Consider the following 19360-nt stretch of genomic DNA (forward strand, 5'->3'; position numbering starts at 1 on the left):
CTACTAATATAAACAAAGCTAGGACACAACCCCAAATATTAACATTCAATCGTATACTCTGTTGAACCTCCAAAGCATTTTCAGTCAAGATTTTGGCCTGCTCATTTTGGCAGTCTTCCAGACAATGCCTGGGTAAGTTGCGGGGCTAGATCAAGGGCTGATTCCAATGGAAATATGTACAAGGACAACCTGGCATGGGAGTGGAGAGGAAATAGATTTCATAAATGCAGGTTATGGAGATGCTATGGGGGAAGAGAGTTTAATTGTATAAATGGAAGTTGTGCCATACCAGTTGCCTCAGAACCAGAGAACAGGGCTTGCGGTACAGACATCACCACAATTTTGCCTTTCCTTCCTGTGGATCCTCAGAAGTATTATGTTAACAGATCTATGAGAAAAGAAAGTATCTAACAGATTGCTCAGAACAGCTTTTTCTCAGGCAACTCTTTCTTATACCTCCAGGGAATATCTCTAAATATGCTTGACATTACTCATGAAATGTTCTGAAGGATAATTGAGTTTCTTGAATGTTTGTTTAGGGCTTTCTAAGATTTTTTTTTGTTCAGGTAGCTTATTAAATTATTTATAAACTTGATATGTGCAAAGCTTCTGGGAGACTTATGTACCATATCCAAGCAGCTCAGTGGGCAATTAAGTTCTTCCTTGTCTGCTGCATCTATTCAGAGCAAAAATACTTTTGGGGATCTGCACTGTTAGACCATGGAAGATGGGAGCAAAGGACAATATAGACCACATATTTTTCCCATCTACTCAATTCTCTTTGATCTAAAAGGAAAACCATAGGCCAAGGTCTTGCAGTGTTTCATACATGGTGGCCACACAAGCATGGAGGCATTTATTATCAATGATTTTGTGTGTAAAGATGGAGAAAATGCTGTTCTTTTGACTGTAACTTTCTAATATTATTGGGAATTCTTAGTTTTGCTTATTTTATGGTGTAGTCCCATCTGTACTTACTAAAAAGAACAAGTATAACAACAAAGAAATGAATGTCTATATTGATAAAGACAATACTTAAAGGGAAGTCTTTTTTTTTTTTCCTCCCCACCTTCATCATAACTCTAAATGCCTTGTACTTTGCAGGAAATGTATAACTTCAAATTGAATTATCACACTTATTTACATAAGGAGTCTCTTAAGATGACAAAATGGATAAAAGTATGGCCACCAAAATTTGATCCATAACAATGATACCTTTAAACTCCTTGTGGGAAGTGTTCAGTGCAATTAAAAATAGTAAAATCAAGTTAGAAAAGTAGACAGCAATTTCTAATATGTTAAATGGGTTGCTGTGAGATCCCCAGAGAGCAGGTTGCTAACTGAATTCTGAATACCTGGTGATTTGAAGTATCAGTTAAATTTAGAGACATAGATTTGAAAAAGTAATTTAATGTATGCTCAGCACTTCAGATGAATGTCATGATTTTCAGTACATACAAGAATTCAGCAGCCATTATTAAGAAAAGACAGATTATGGCCATGCTGTAGAAAAGTACATTACATGTTCAGAATCTGTATATATTTAGGCCAGGTCTCAAAGGCTACCTATAACATAAATAATGAAAACCATCCTCTGTAATTAGTTTTAGTCAATATTACAATGCTATACATTAGCTAGCATCTTCGTATTCAAATGAGCAAATTAATTAATTTGAAAAAAGAAAACCAATTCTGTGCAAGACAAATAAAATAAGAAAATAAAAATGTACCAAAAATGTACCAAAATTAAAACTTGTCCTTTGTTAAGTAATCACTGTGCTACACTTATAAATATTACTGCAAACAGAAAATAATATAGACAATTTTGTATTCAAAATCCAAGTTCACATTTTAGGTTTTCTTTTTAGATTTTAACCCACTGTCCTGGTTTCGGCAGGGATAGAGTTAATTTCCTTCCTAGTAGCTGGTACAGTGTTTTGGATTTAGGATGAGAACAAAGTTGATAACGCACCCATGTTTTAGTTGTTGCTAGGTAATGCTTACACTAGCCAAGGACTTTTCAGCTTCCCATGCTCTACCAACTGAGAAGGCTGGAGGTGCACAAGAAGCTGGGAGGGGGCACAGCCAAACTGGCCAAAGGGACATTCCATACCATGTGACGTCATGCTCAGTACATAAACTGGGGAAAGCTGGCCGGGGGGGGCCGCTGCTCGGGGACTGGCTGGGCATCGGTCGGCGGGTGGTGAGCAATTGTGCTGTGCATCACTTGCTTTGTGTATTATTATTATTATTATCATATTATTATTATTATCATTTTATTTCAATTATTAAACTGTTTTTATCTCAACCCACGAGTTATTCTAACTTGTGCTCTTCCAATTCTCTCCCCCATCCCACCGGGTGGGGGGGAGTGAGCGAGCGAGCGGCTGCGTGGTGCTTAGTTGCCGACTGAAGTTAAACCACGACAGTCCTTTTTGGCGCCCAACGTGGGGCTCGAAGGGTTTGAGATAATAACAGGTTAACCGGAGCGTATTAAAGAACTTATATCTGTTAGTAGTTGTGGGTCACAATGTTGGTTTCTCTGTTCTCAATATTGATTTGTATAATCTGCATCGCGCTCTTTTTCCTGCTGTACATGTTAAAGATTGGTGTTGGGTTTTGCAGTTTGCTGTGGTCTGCAGTGAATAGTAATGTCTCGCTTGTGAGGTTTGTTTTTAGAACATTGACCTTGACATTAGTGTGGTATGTAAACTTCGCAATGAAGCCGTTACTGTACCACGGAGACCATTTCGTGGAGACAACTAGCAATTGCAGTAACTTTTCTGAGAGTTTTTTTACGGAGGAAATACAGAATGGCAGGGTCACTACCTTCTTCTATAATGTTTCCTCCTTCATTACAGTAATTTTTCAGTATTTTGAACATCCTTGGGCAGTTAAGATACTTCTATTAATACTTCTTGGGAATACTGTTTCGGTTTTGTCTAAAGTTGGTAAGCAATTTAAGAATATCATCCAGAGATCTGCCCCAAGGCTGAATAATTATGAGTGGCAGGGTGTGTGGGACAAGATGGGCAAGTACCTAGGCCAATGGGCACCCCCAGTGTTTTGGAACTTCACCCCTGAGCAAGTGCAGAATCCTGAAAAGTTAGTAGAATATTTGGAAAAAGTATGCTGTCACCCTGGCAACTCCAGAGAGATGCAGCTCATTGCAACGTGCTGGGGCCTGGCCCATGCCTACCGAGCCCTGTTCAACACCATTCAGTGCCCTCAAAGGGAAGGGAAGGTCTCTGGCTCTGACAGTAAAACGACACGCACTGCGGCCACTCAGACCCGGGCAACGCGCCCTGCGGCCACTCCGACCCCAGCGACAGGCCGTGCAGCCACTCAGACCCCGGCAACAGGCCCTGCGGCCACTCAAACCCGGGCAACACGCACTACGGCCACTCCAACCCCAGCGACATGCACTACGGCCACTCAGACCCCGGCGACATGCACTGCGGCCACTCAGACCCTGGCGACATGCACTGCGGCCACTCCAATCCCGGCGACATGCACTGCAGCCACTCAGACCCCGGCGACATGCACTGCGGCCACTCAGACCCTGGCGACATGCACTGCGGCCACTCCAATCCCGGCGACATGCACTGCAGCCACTCAGACCCCGGCGACATGCACTGCGGCCACTCCAATCCCGGCGACATGCACTGAGGCCACTCAGACCCCGGCGACATGCACTGAGGCCACTCAGACCCCGGCAACAGGCCCTGCGGCCACTCAGGCTCCGGTGACATGCACGTGCACTGTGGCCACTCCAACCCCGGCGACAGGCCCTGCGGCCACTCAGACTCCGGTGACATGCACTTGCACTGTGGCCACTCCAACCCCGGCGACAGGCCCTGCGGCCACTCAGACTCCGGTGACATGCACTTGCACTGCAGTCACTCAGACCCTGGCAACAGGCCCTGCGGCTACTCGGACTCCGGTGACATGCACTTGCACTGCGACCACTCCAACCCCGGCAACAGGCCCTGTGGCTGAACCAAAGAACCAGCCTGTGCCGGTATCAGTCGCCCCTGTACACAAGAAGAAATTTTGGAAGCGGAAGTCGGCTCGTTTAGTAAGGGAGGAAGAAGCTTCTTCTAAAAGGGAACCGGAGGAAGAACTGTACGAGTACCCTGGAGAAGGGCCATCACGAGAACGGGAGGAGGAGACCCGGCCGCTGATCGGGGAGGAGGAAGAGGAAGAACTCATAAACGAGGCAGTGACCACCCGATCTCTATCCCTGAGTGAGCTGCGAGATATACGAAAAGATTTCAGCCGTCGTCCAGGTGAGCATATAGTCACCTGGCTGCTCCGATGCTGGGATAATGGGGCCAGTAGCCTGGAATTAGAGGGTAGGGAAGCCAAGCAGCTGGGATCCCTTTCTAGGGAAGGGGGCATTGATAAAGCAATTGGAAAAGGGACACGTATCCTCAGCCTTTGGAGGCGACTCTTGTCAAGCGTGAAGGAAAGGTATCCCTTTAAGGAAGATGTCATATGTCGCCCAAGCAAGTGGGCCACCATGGAGAAGGGTATCCAGTTTCTGAGAGAATTAGCTGTGCTGGAGGTGATTTATGGTGACCTGAACAATAAACAACTATCCAAAGATCCAGACGAAGTCAAGTGCACATGACCCATGTGGCGGAAGTTTATAAGGAGCTCACCATCGTCATACGCCAATTCATTGGCAGTGATGACCTGAAAAGATGGAGAGGAACAAACAGTGGATGAATTGGCTAGTCAACTCCGGCAATACGAGGAAAGTCTTTCTTCCTCCATCGTCTCGGCTGTGGAGAAACTGTCCAAAAAACTGTCCCGGGAGATCCAGCAACTCAGAGAGGATAGGTCCTACTCCTCACCTGTACGGACCAGTATCTCGGCTATTAGAAGTAAGCGTTCTTTTGCTCAAGAGAGAGAATATAAAGGGTACACACCACGGGGCACCCTATGGTTTTATCTGCGTGACCACGGAGAGGACATGAGGAAGTGGGATGGGAAACCTACCGCAGCCCTAGGGGCACGGGTACGCGAATTGCAAGGGAAAACAATCACAGAAAGAGGTTCTTCCAGGAAAATTGCTGCTCCAGTTTCCAGCGGGCAGTTCCCCAGAGAGAGTAGAAGGGCTGATCTTACTCTTGATCTTAATGAAGAAACTTCTGACCCGTACGTACAAGAAATGAGAAATGAGTACTGTGATGAGGATTAGAGGGGCCCTGCCTCCAGCCAGGGGGAGGAAAGGGACAACCGGGTTTACTGGACTGTGTGGATTCGGTGGCCTGGCACGTCAGACCCACAGAAGTATAAGGCTCTGGTAGACACCGGTGCACAGTGTACCCTAATGCCATCAAGCTACATAGGGGCAGAACCCATCTGTATTTCTGGGGTGACGGGGGGATCCCAAAAGCTAACTGTATTGGAAGCCGAAGTGAGTTTAACTGGGAACGGGTGGCAGAAGCACCCCATTGTGACTGGCCCAGATGCTCCGTGCATCCTTGGCATAGACTACCTCAGGAGAGGGTATTTCAAGGACCCAAAAGGGTACCGGTGGGCTTTTGGTATAGCTGCCTTGGAGATGGAGGAAATTAAACAGCTGTCCACCTTGCCTGGTCTTTCGGAGGACCCCTCTGTTGTGGGGTTGCTGAAGGTCGAAGACCAACAAGTGCCAATTGCTACCACCACAGTGCACCGGCGGCAATATCGCACCAACCGAGACTCCCTGATTCCCATCCATAAGCTGATTCGTCAACTGGAGAGCCAAGGAGTGATCAGCAAGACCCGCTCACCCTTTAACAGTCCCATATGGCCAGTGCGGAAGTCTAATGGAGAGTGGAGACTAACAGTAGACTATCGTGGCCTAAATGAAGTCACGCCACCGCTGAGTGCTGCTGTGCCAGACATGCTAGAACTTCAATACGAACTGGAGTCAAAGGCAGCCAAGTGGTATGCCACAGTTGATATTGCTAATGCGTTTTTCTCAATCCCTTTGGCAGCAGAGTGCAGGCCACAGTTTGCTTTCACTTGGAGGGGCGTTCAGTACACCTGGAACCGACTGCCCCAGGGGTGGAAACACAGCCCTACCATTTGCCATGGACTAATCCAGACTGCACTAGAACAGGGTGGAGCTCCAGAACACCTGCAATACATTGATGATATCATCGTGTGGGGCAACACAGCAGGAGAAGTTTTTGAAAAAGGGAAGGAAATAGTCCAAATCCTGCTGAAGGCCGGTTTTGCCATAAAACAAAGTAAGGTCAAGGGACCTGCACAGGAGATCCAGTTTTTAGGAATAAAATGGCAAGATGGACGTCGTCAGATCCCAATGGATGTGATCAACAAAATAACAGCCATGTCTCCACCAACTAGCAAAAAGGAAACACAAGCTTTCTTAGGCGTCGTGGGTTTTTGGAGAATGCACATTCCAAATTACAGTCTGATTGTAAACCCTCTCTTATCAAGTGATCCGGAAGAAGAACGATTTCAAATGGGGCCCTGAGCAACGACAAGCTTTTGAACAAATTAAACGGGAGATAGTTCATGCAGTAGCCCTGGGGCCAGTCCGGGCAGGGCAAGAGGTAAAAAATGTGCTCTATACCGCAGCCGGGGAGAACGGCCCTACCTGGAGCCTCTGGCAGAAAGCACCAGGGGAGACTCGAGGTCGACCCCTAGGGTTTTGGAGTTGGGGATACAGAGGATCCGAGGCCCGCTATACTCCAACTGAAAAAGAGATATTGGCAGCATATGAAGGGGTTCGAGCTGCTTCAGAAGTGATCGGCACTGAAGCACAGCTCCTCCTGGCACCCCGACTGCCGGTGCTGGGCTGGATGTTCAGAGGGAGGGTCCCCTGTACACATCATGCAACTGATGCTACATGGAGTAAGTGGGTCGCACTGATCACACAACGGGCTCGAATAGGAAACCCCAGTCGCCCAGGAATCCTGGAAGTGATCATGGATTGGCCAGAGGGCAAAGATTTTGGAATATTGCCAGAGGAGGAGGTAACGCGTGCTGAAGAGGCCCCAATGTATAATGAACTACCAGAAAACGAGAAGCAATATGCCCTGTTCACTGATGGGTCCTGTCGTCTTGTGGGAAAACATCGGAGGTGGAAAGCTGCTGTATGGAGTCCTATGCGACAAGTTGTAGAAACTGCTGAAGGAGAAGGTGAATCGAGCCAATTTGCAGAAGTAAAGGCCATCCAGCTGGCTTTAGACATTGCTGATCGAGAAAAGTGGCCAGTGCTCTATCTCTATACTGACTCATGGATGGTGGCAAATGCCCTGTGGGGGTGGTTGCAGCAATGGAAGCAGAGCAACTGGCAGCGCAGAGGCAAACCCATCTGGGCTGCCGCATTGTGGCAAGATATTGCTGCCCGGGTGGAGAACCTGGTTGTAAAAGTCCGTCACGTAGATGCTCACGTACCCAAGAGTCGGGCCACTGAAGAACATCAAAATAACCAGCAGGTGGATCAGGCTGCTAAGATTGAAGTGGCTCAGGTGGATCTGGACTGGCAACATAAGGGTGAATTATTTCTAGCTCGGTGGGCCCATGACACCTCAGGCCACCAAGGAAGAGATGCAACATATAGATGGGCTCGTGATCGAGGGGTGGACTTGACCATGGACACTATAGCCCAGGTTATCCATGAATGCGAAACATGCGCTGCAATCAAACAAGCCAAGCGGTTAAAGCCCCTCTGGTATGGAGGACGATGGTTGAAATATAAATATGGGGAGGCCTGGCAGATCGATTATACCACACTCCCACAAACCCGCCAAGGCAAGCGCCACGTGCTTACAATGGTGGAGGCAACCACCGGATGGCTGGAAACATATCCCGTGCCCCATGCCACTGCCCGGAACACTATCCTGGGCCTTGAAAAGCAAGTGCTATGGCGACATGGCACCCCAGAAAGAATTGAGTCAGACAGTGGGACTCATTTCCGAAACAACCTCATAGACACCTGGGCCAAAGAGCACGGCATTGAGTGGGTGTATCACATCCCCTATCATGCACCAGCCTTTGGAAAAATTGAACGATACAATGGACTGTTAAAGACTACACTGAGAGCAATGGGTGGCGGGACGTTCAAACATTGGGATACGCATTTAGCAAAGGCCACCTGGTTAGTCAACACTCGGGGATCTGCCAATCGAGCAGGCCCTGCCCAGTCAGAACTTTTACGTACTGTAGATGGGAATAAAGTTCCTGTAGTGCACATAAAAAATATGCTGGGGAAGACAGTCTGGGTTATTCCTGCCTCAGGCAGAGGCAAACCCATCCATGGGATTGCTTTTGCTCAAGGACCTGGGTGCACTTGGTGGATAATGCGGGAGGATGGGGAAGTCCGATGTGTACCTCAAGGGGATTTGATTTTGGGTGAGAATAGCCAATGATCTGAATTATGTGATGTTAAGTACTAATTATAGTTATAATAGTTATACTAATAATACACAGATATACTAATCATACTAATAATATTATATGCCATACTAATGTTATTACAATAAGAATCACCCAGACTAATGAAGAATAACTTCAGTGAAACCAAGCAAAGCACAGTGATGATGGTACCAGAACTGACTTCAACATGGAACAATCCAACACCACATACCATCTCCATTTTTTCTGCCCTGAAAGATTATTATGACAGATGGAGCCCGAAGTCATGGACTAAATGAACTCACCGAACATTTTAGAGGGATGGCCCACAGACGAAGGGAATGATATCTCTGTGTGTGTATATATATATATATATATATATATAAAGGGGTGGTGATTAATGAAAATGTACTGGAAAATATGAGACTTGAGCATGACGCAGATGGTATAGAATAAGGGGTGGATATTGTCCTGGTTTCGGCAGGGATAGAGTTAATTTCTTTTCTAGTAGCTGGTACAGTGTTTTGGATTTAGGATGAGAACAAAGTTGATAACGCACCGATGTTTTAGTTGTTGCTAGGTAATGCTTACACTAGCCAAGGACTTTTCAGCTTCCCATGTTCTACCGACTGAGAAGGCTGAAGGTGCACAAGAAGCTGGGAGGGGGCACAGCCAAACTGGCCAAAGGGACATTCCATACCATGTGACGTCATGCTCAGTACATAAACTGGGGAAAGCTGGCCGGGGGGGGCCGCTGCTCGGGGACTGGCTGGGCATCGGTCGGCGGGTGGTGAGCAATTGTGCTGTGCATCACTTGCTTTGTGTATTATTATTATTATTATCATATTATTATTATTATCATTTTATTTCAATTATTAAACTGTTTTTATCTCAACCCACGAGTTTTTCTAACTTGTGCTCTTCCAATTCTCTCCCCCATCCCACCGGGTGGGGGGGAGTGAGCGAGCGGCTGCGTGGTGCTTAGTTGCCGACTGAAGTTAAACCACGACACCCACTATAAATGTAATTGAACTCTTAATGTCACCTATAGTTTCTTTGAATCTAGTATAAATAATTGAATCTAGTATAAAGAAAGTGATGCTATCCACATAGAATTTATTCATTTTGTATGAGAAAGTGAAATGAAAATAAAAATAATTGGTGTTAAAAGCAGAGTTGTTCATGCAATGTGAATGTTGAGCATGGTAGAAAGTGAAATTATTTTCTTTTTACCTTAACAATATCTCCCTCACACAGCTGAAAGCTCCTGGCTCTAAGACGGATCCCTTTTCCAGCCTCTGTTTCAATTTTATAGATACATTCATGGTTGTTGTCATAATTAGATGGAAAATTTGGAGACAGTAATGTTCCTTCATTTCCAGAGACAGTTGCTCCACATTCAGCTAAAGAAAACAGACACATTAAAAAAAAGAAGTGAATTATCCATTTCAAGAAAACATGGGTTATTTGCAGTAATATTTAGACGCTATGAAAATTCTAACAGGCTATCTAGGAAAAGGATGTTTCTGTCGGATTTCATCTGTAGGACAAACTCCTAGAAACCCTACCAAAGTTGTTATCTCCTGCATTTCACTGGGTACATTTATTATGTGCACTTAGGTGCTTTTATGTAATACTCTTTACCTCCAATTTTTCCCTTGGTCCTCCCATCAGACTAACCTATAATGCAGGTTAGCTGGATTCCATAAAAATTGGATGTTTTGTTGAAATAAAGTTATTGTGGTAACATTTCAAATAAATGTAACACTGATTTCACTTACTTCCCTGTTCAGCTTTAAAAATAAGTATTAGAAAAAGCAGACAATGACCTGTTGAGATAAAAGAATCCGACAATAAATCAAGAACATTCAAATATTTTTTTCTCCACCAGGAATAAAAACAAAAACTAAAAAACAAACCAACATTTATTGACATCAGTCAGGGCCAAGCAGACAGGTCCCTTCTTTTCCAGGTAAAGAGTAGGTGAGTCTTTTTCACAGCCATCTGTAGTAAGAACTTCTTGACACTATCAGGAGTAGACATTTTTGTCATTGCTCCCCAGTAAAGAAAATAATAAAGTGTAGGAAAAGTGGTACCTTCCAGCCCATGGGCTCAGTTTGAGTTCTGAATAAAGACTAATAAAATTATTCCAAATGTGCAAAATAAATTTCAGCACATAAATGAAAATATCCAAAGAAATAGAAAATAATACTGGTGTACTGTTCAAGCAAATATTTAAAATGTTTAAAAATGGCCTAAAAACACCTTCTAAAACCCCACAGTAACAATAACATACTAACATTAATCTATTTTTTTTTTTTAAGGTGGATGAGATTGATATTTATATCTCATTGTTCAGTCTAAGGAGAAAATATACTGTGTTAAATACAGATGTTGATCTAAACATCATTCAGACCTCATCCAGAGTTTGGTAAAAACCTGTTATAACAATTAAAAAAATAATAAATTAATATATAATTGTAAATCAACAGATAATTTTTATCAAAGATGTGATAGGTTAAAAAAAATCTGTGTTTTTTTCTATAAATGTTAAATAGACTTTTAGGGTTCATAGGACATTAAAATATTCATTTTTGGAAGTGTGTGGGGTTTACAATTTTAGGTAAAACTGAGTATTGTTTAACAAGTATATATATAAAGAATCATTTTGAAAATACAGTGTAAAGATAGACCAGAAAGATATATCAGAAAATAATTCTTTTAAACATATTCAGGGAGAAATGTATGTTTTATATTTACAAATAAGCAATCTACAATTTTTTTATTTACATTTCTGAGGCCTTGACAGACATAATTAAATTTATGTGCTTCTTGCTTTTGAAAAGCCTAAAAACAGTGAATTTTTCGTATTTTAGACTTCCTCCCTTCAATAAACCTGAAGAAATAAAGGGAGGAAGAAGGAGAAGGAGAGGGAGGCATGGAGGGAAGTGGGGAAGGAGGGAAGGAAAGAGGAAAGAGGGGAAGAAAGGAAGGGGGGAATGAGATTGTCACAGTCTTATTCGGAACCTTATTTCTGCTTTACGTTTGGGCTTTCCTTAGGCAAAGTGAAGAAGGAAATCACCAATAAGCTGGCTCAGGATCTTTGATTTAGCACGTAAGTTAGAGTTCATTTGTTATTTTAAAGTAGCGCTTTATGTTCTCCTCTCCCTTAGCTTACTTAGGCCCTGAGCTGCATTATATTTAATAGTCAGAAGAGTGTTGCCACCAAATTTCAGACAGCTGAACTCTTCCTTTATTGGGGAGTGTGGGATGCACCAGGTATTTCTAACATGTTTAAAGTCACTTTACTTTGTCTAAATGTTTCAAAGAACTGTAGCAGACTGACAAATGAACTAGATTTTTATTTTGATACTTCTATGGTAAAGGATCTGTCAAATATGTGATACATATTACGTATGGTTACATATACACATATATATATTTGTGTGTACATGTTCACAAGTAGCTATTTTTGTCTTTGATTTTTAGGAAGAAGGTGGAACTAATTAAGTTTAGAAAATATAATTCAAAGCAATGCCAACATTAATGCCAGACATGTTTAGACCCATACTACTCAATGTCTTCTTGTGTTTACGACACCCAGTACTCTACACAAGCCTTCTGCGAACAAGTGTTTGCCCAAGTAAAGATCCATGCAAAAATATCTATGTTCACGTAGGTTGCATTGGTATCTTATTATCTACCTCCTTCAAAGAACTGGAAAATATAGAATTAAAATGCTGAAGAGAAGAAAATAGGAAAACATTATAGAAGCAAAGTTTTTTCCTTATATAATGTTATTCTATTATATGTATGAATAATACTATTCATATAGTATTCTACATTTTGTTTCAGTGATTGACTGTAAACCACTAAGACATATGTAGTAATAGAAAAAGTGTACAATGAGCTTTCCCTAATCTAGAACTGGCCAAATTTCCTGTTCCGATAAGTCTATGTTCCAAAGTTCAAAACCATGGCAATTTAAATCTGCAAATAAAAGTACTGATCTATAAGATCCAGGATAATGAGGGTTACAAACTAAAGCTAATGTAATATTACTACCCTTCTAAAGTATACCACATTCTGCAAGAAGCAGACATGCTTTCTGCTATGAACAATTAGTTAAAACAATTTACTAAAATTCAATTACACTGCAAAATTCTTCGAACTCAAGTTGGCACTCATACACCTCCACCCCATCCCATACAACCACATTCTGTTTTCAGTGCGTACTACCCCTCCCAAATACCTTGCAAATATTTGACAGCTATGCAGTTTTATCAGGCCCTATCATTCCCTTCATTAACATGACAAAAGGTTGCTCATGTCCTCTGACCAGTCAAGTTTCCTAGCTCATCTCATGTCAGTCAGCAAATCACTGACACAGCCCCCCAGAAAGAGGTTTCCAAAGGAAAGCAAGCCCTTCTTTGTCAACTTCCTACCCTCAATAGGAAAAGTATACAAAACATGTCACAGTTTTGGTTAAGGTTTTCTTGCCACTTTTTGCTAATGTTAGGACATCAAGTTAAGGCCACGTTTAATTAGCTCCCACAGTTTCTTGGCCTGGAGTTTTAGGTGACTTTTTTTCAGAGAAATGTTGGCCCCATCCATGGAAAGATTCCTTTCTCTTCAGACCATTGGAGCTTTTGGAGATCTGGTGTCCTAACGCCTGAAATCTCTTTCATTTGTGATCAATGCCCAGAAATACAAAGAACCTTATGCCCTAAGGACTTCAGCTGAGTATTTTTCTAACTGTTCCTGCACACTGCACTCCAGAACTGCATGAGCTCCCTACACATAATGAGGGACTAGAAACTCAAAAGAGCAGCCATGAACAGCAATACTGAGTCTGGTCTTGGCAGCAGGAAAAGCTTATGCAGTCAATGGCATCTCTCCCCTTCAAGGCCCTAATATTTTACTCAGCAGTATAGGAAATGTCATGGTTTTTTTCTTTAAAAATATCTACAGTAGTGCTGCTACTTTTTTATACAGTAATTAACACATGCAGCCAGAATGTGTGACACCTAAATTCAATTCACTTTGCCTCTGGGGATTTAAACATGCATCTTCTATGACTTCTGCTTCACATAAAGGGATTAGAAAATCAGTTAGTCACAAAGTGAGCAAATGTTGGCTAACCTCTTTAGCATAATGGGTAGGGCATTAAACAGGGGAGGAGGAACACTTCTTCAAGGAAATTAATACATTAAACAGTTGGGAAATAGAATGCTGAAATAATCCATGAATCAACATTCACTGTTACCATGTGAGTACCAAACTACTAGACTGGAAAAATATATTCATGTTCACTTCCATTTTCATCACCTCCAATTAATCTTTAATTCTTTATGCAAAATGAAACAACAGCCTTTAGCCACATTGGCGAGATCATTCTGCTAGGAGGCATCAGATATAATTTAAAATTATTTTACAGAAACAAAGGAAATGAAGCCACATCTCTTACATTCTTGATGAAAGATCGAGCCATGAAGTTTTGAGTACGGAAGTGATATAGCTCATCCATGTATGGTAACTGAAAAATAAAAAACTGCCAATCACCCTTGAAAGCTGTCATGCAACATTCTAGCACACGTGCTCTGTGAGTAACTACTGATTTTAGTACCTCAAGTTAAGCAGACAAATCTTATCATATGATCTTGAAAGAGTTCCTTAGTTCTTGGCTACAGAGGACTTTTACTCTCTCACTCCACGACTTTACTTCAATGCCTTCCATATTCCTTCTGAGTTCCAGTGACCTGCCCTCATCTTGGGAAAATGATCTGCCTTCCCACCCCAGAGAGATGAAAGAGAAAAGATTTCTCATGCCCCCTACATGAGAAAAAAGTCTCGTTTCTACTTGTATTTTCATTTATTAAATATAATTCACTGAATATTAGCCATATGCACCCTTCCTCCAATAAAAATCAACTATATCAGTATTAGTATCTACAAGTCTTCAAATTATGCAAACATTGACAGGTACAGAATTTGTTATGAGAAATAATCTTTACTGATCTTAAAGTAATTGCTGTTGATATTCTGTGTCCATACTTTGATCCACAACCTTGTTTTGGAAAAATCAGTGTGTATTTAAGTGAACATGTATACTATAACATACCCACTGAACATGCCCTATGTAAATAGTATTTTCAGGACTAGCTCTTCCAGCTGTAGCCTTTAAAGAAAAGGAATCTATTTCATAATGCTCTTTGTCAGATTATGTGATGTGCTTAGACTAGCATAATAGTATTAATGTAGGTACAATTTAAGAACTTAAAATCTGCATATGATATAATACCTAAAAATTGCTATAAAAGAGTGTAGCACTGCAATATGTATTACGATGTAATACAGATCCCTTCTTTATTTTGTTTTCCTACCTTTCCTCTGTTTCTGTAGTAATCTAGTTGATTTTTCAAGATGCAAAATAAATTGATTCAAAGTTTCCAGGTTTTTTTACTATCAATATGGTCAGTGGCACCTAAATCCACTCTTTAAACAGAAAAGATCCAGTTGTCACTTTATCATAATAGTTGTCTCAATTTACTCAGGTATTGTAAATATATTTTGTGGCAAAACCCAAAATATGGGTAATCCAAGAGATTTTTTTAACAGAGAATATGTACAGAACTCTGTTTTGAGAAAAAAAATAGAGAAATAAATAAAGAAAACTAGTAGGGAATTTTATCTCATGAAACCAAAAGTCTGATAATTCATTAGATGTCATAAGAAATTACAAAAAACTTCCATTCACAAGGATAGGAGAGACTTCTTTTTCCTCTAGGAAGGACATAGGGGGATTGTTGCAACTTGTACACAGTTGTTTTGAGTCTGAGGGAGAAAGAAAGAAGGGCACATTCTTGAAGAAGTAACATGAAATAGTGCCTACTGTGTTCTGACAAGTTCTATAAAATTAAGATGTTTTCATATGAAAAGGATCTGATTAATTGGAATTGGACTACAAATAAAAAGTGAGCATAATTTAAATATGAAACTTTATTGAGACTGTAAAAGAATTAGATTCTAAGCACTGCAATAGCACTAAACAGTCACATGTTAAAAACATCCTGGCTAATCTAGTTCCTTAATTTGAAGGAGAACTACAAAAGAACCATTCAGACATTAAAAAAACCCAAATACGTATTTTTATTTCCATTGTAAAACATTAGATTTTAAGCATTTGTAACTTAAGAACAGGAGATACCTTTCTGATGTCCTCAGTGAATATCTGTGCATCCTTAGCTGAGGATGAGCAGCAAGGGATAATGACCTTCTTTAAGAATATAGCCTTATGTATGCAGCAAAATTGTTGTAACTGATTTGTAATGCATACTAATTTAATGTAGCTAATCTAAATAAAAATGTTCTCATAGTGCTACAGATGTTTGTACTTTTGTTTCTAAATGAAGAATAAATTATTTAAACTCTCAGCTCCCAAATTCTTTCTGCATAGTTTGGTTGTTAGTGCTTAAAAAGTTACTAACATCACATCTAAATGGTTTGTTACATGGCTTAAACTAGCATGTACTAAACAAAATTTGTTCTGTAAATGTCAGCTACTTATACGGTTCCAATTCAGAGTCTTCACTTCTTAAAATCTGCCAAACTATGGAAGTCTGCCAAACCACAGCATCCAAAAGACAAGGTCCCTTAAACTCATCTCCTTTTAAAAGAAAAAAAAAATTATATGGTACTGGCTCTACATTTCAAAGGTGGAAAGCAGATAAAAGCAGATTAATCTAATTCTCTATTACAACTTTTGAATATTGTGTGTTTTTTAAAGTTAATTTTATTTATTTATTATAAAATCAAAAGTATCCACCTCAGAATTCAAAAAGTACACTCTTACTGGGTGTATACCACCTATGTCCACACGTAAAAGGTTTTAGAGGAGGAACTATATGCTTTATTTTCACTACAGTTTCTGAGTTGTCTGTTATAACCTTGCTGAGGACTGCAGCAGTCTGGAAAATGCTACCTTATAAAACTATTCTTTTATTCCCTTGCAGTGAGAGCAATCTGTCTGGAACAGATACTTGACCCCATTCTTTGTTCTTTTGCTTAATAAAGTCACTTAAATTCTATTTACATAAGTAACTTTTTTCCTCCTTCTTTCATTGTCTCACTTAAAATTGGATAAAAGGAAACTGCAGAGGGTGGATCTTTTGAAGATCATCAAACACTTCCTGAATAAGAACACAAACTCTACAAACCAAACAAAATTCAGAGATTCTTGAAATGCTTTGAAATACAGTTCATGTAAAATGTAAGAATAACTTTGTTTAATGGAAAAGTTTGCTTTATTATTTTTCTTCCATACATCTTGCTAAAAGGTTTGACAGGATTTTAAGCAGATCTCCAAAGCAGAGATCAAATAAAAATAGTACATCGTCAGTTTAAAGGCTTCTCTGCCATAAAGCACTCTACTGAGTGCAGAATATCTTTGCTGTATTTACAAAATTGTGCAGCAGTTCACAAAATATGAGAAGAAGCTGAGCTCATACAGTTGATAATTCTTTATGTTTCTGTTGGACAATATTGTTACCCAGTAGGATGGTCATGCAACATTAAAACAAGAGCAAAGGGGATCATGGATAAAGCTGAACCAAGCATCATATGCTCTGTCTTCACATAATAGCAAAAACTTAGGGTTTCTCCAGAGTCATTGATTGAGGGGTCTCTAAAGCTGAGCATATGACTTCTGCAGGGCAGACACACTACATGACTGGACTCAAGCACAGCTTCATATACAAACTCAGATGCAGTGCAAGGAGATGAAGCTTCCTGTTAACTGGAATGCTGCATCAAGCCAAGGTGCACATGGAGTTTCCACAGTACCTCTGTTGCACAGTGCCTTAATCTTTGTAATGTTAGCAGTCCTTCATCTCCAATTTGCAGCCAGCCCTTCACTTGTGATCCTGTAACCTTTCATCTACACACTGCCAGGCTGCTGTGGCAGTGCTTTCACTCTGGTACAACAAGTGCTCTTGTTCTCACCTGGCACTGCTGAATTCAGAACCACTGTTATGCTGGGTTTCTCCTAAAAAGTGACTGCCATTTATTTTTAAATCATACTGTTCTCACCCCACTTCTCACTCTCTTGCCTTGTAGCTTTTAGCCTGTAACTCTACACTAAGATCGCATCACTCTAAACCTGGTGGCTTTTAGCCTGTAACTTCATATTGGAATAGGGCCTAGTAGATAACGAGCAGATAATAGTCATTTTAATACACAATAAATATTACACAATAATATACATGCACAAAGCTTAACTACTATTTAGTCTGCAGCACCCACACATGCTCCATTCGGTGCTGACAGTATGAGGAGCTTGAAAGGTCTGCATGAAAAATATAACTGTACTAGTGAGAAAGCAGGAAGATGTTGGCTTTTTTGTCATTACTATCATCATCATTGTCACCACTATCTTTACTGGAGAGCTATTTGCCTGGGGACTCTCTCCTTCCTTTTCTGAGCTGGTGCCTGAGGAGTGGCTCTCCCCTTTTTTCCTCTCTCTCTCTCTCTCTCTCCCCCCCCCTCTTTTTTCCCTCCTTGTTTGCATCTCTAAGACAGATTTCAGGCAAGGAAGGTCATCAGCTACAGACCGCACTAATAAAGCATGTGCATGTAAGCCTCTCTCAACATTCTTTAAGCAACACCCTTATTATAATGGTGAGGTTAGAACACTTCACTGAAAACCTTACTGAAATCCCTTGCTGAAAACAAACCTCTTATTCTGTATTTTTTTTGTACCATTCCATTGCAAAGAATAACGGAGTAGGAAAGGAAGGACTAAACAGCAGGTAAAGCCTTTTCTGAGGTTTGCTTAATTAGTTTTCAATCCATATGTCACTGACATAAGACACTACTCAGGTTCTCAAAACAAATCCTATGATGTTCATTGGCCTCAGGGGATTATTGGCAGAATCCAAGGTGGGGGCATTTTTTTGGATTTTTTTTTTTTATATATATTTTTGTCTACTCTTTCTAGTGTCATCTGATAATGAGCTATGAAGATAAAATCCCTACATTATTTGTTTTATCAAGAAAAAAATTTTAGCATACAAACCCTTAAAATGTAGAAAGAAGGCAAAAGGGCGACCTGAGGCAATCATTATTCCTTCTGACTGTAGGTGATTAAAATTTCATACCAGGTCTCACATTAAGGTGATTAAGGTCTCTTATGAATCATTCCTTTTCATTTTGAAAATAGAGTCAAAATGCCCACTCTGTATCAGCTGAAATCTGTTGCCTGAATATTAAAGTTTCAGTTTTAAAATAGAGACAACTCAAACCTGTAATTACTATATTGCACCAGATTTTGAAGATTCATATACAGTAAGTCTCAAATGCTAACTCAAACAAATCTACAATTTTCTGTCAAACATTGACAAAAAAAATGAGGGGTTAAAAAACCCAAGGATTAAAAAAACACCTTTCAATTGTATTTATAAAAATATGTTATAAAATAAAGAAATAGAAATTATAAAAAATCTATTTAAAAACTTTATTAAATATGTTGTATGAAATAGAAAACAATCTAAAGATTTAACAATTAAAATGTGACAGCATTTAAATATAGAATTCTGAAATACAGTGGATCCTGGATACTATCTGAAGGTTCAGAGATTCAGCTACTGATGTTATATAAGATCTCTTGCTCATGAGCAGCTCTTAAATGAGAGCTCTCTCTGCCTAAACACTAGCTAAAAATGAACAGCAATTTTCAGACTTAGTTTGACTTCTTAAAGATGAATTCAAATTCAAATTTTATACTACAGAGAATTTAAAGAAAACAATGAATTCCAGATCTCAAGGGTCTCACAGAAATCTCCAGCGCTATTCAGGCTTACAAGGTTCCCACTTATGTTTCAATCTCGATGGAAATTAACTCAATGCTACAACATGACAAAGTATATTAATTATAATTGATGATTTTGCAATGAATACTAACTAAACTATTAAAAAGCAACAGCTT

General features: G+C 40.5%; 1 protein-coding gene across 1 annotated transcript in view; it reads right to left on the reverse strand.

Moving 5' to 3' along the window:
* The window catches only part of CSMD1 (CUB and Sushi multiple domains 1), a 1284461-nt gene that overhangs the window by 270357 nt on the left and 994744 nt on the right, over nt 1-19360 (reverse strand). Inside the window, exon 22 of the mRNA XM_076332906.1 lies at nt 9613-9782. Within this exon, the coding sequence (XP_076189021.1) occupies nt 9613-9782 (170 nt within the window). The remainder of the gene's footprint in view (nt 1-9612; nt 9783-19360) is intronic.

The sequence above is a fragment of the Aptenodytes patagonicus genome, chromosome 3, assembly GCF_965638725.1.
Source record: "Aptenodytes patagonicus chromosome 3, bAptPat1.pri.cur, whole genome shotgun sequence".
In the NCBI taxonomy this organism is placed as follows: Eukaryota; Metazoa; Chordata; class Aves; order Sphenisciformes; family Spheniscidae; genus Aptenodytes; species Aptenodytes patagonicus.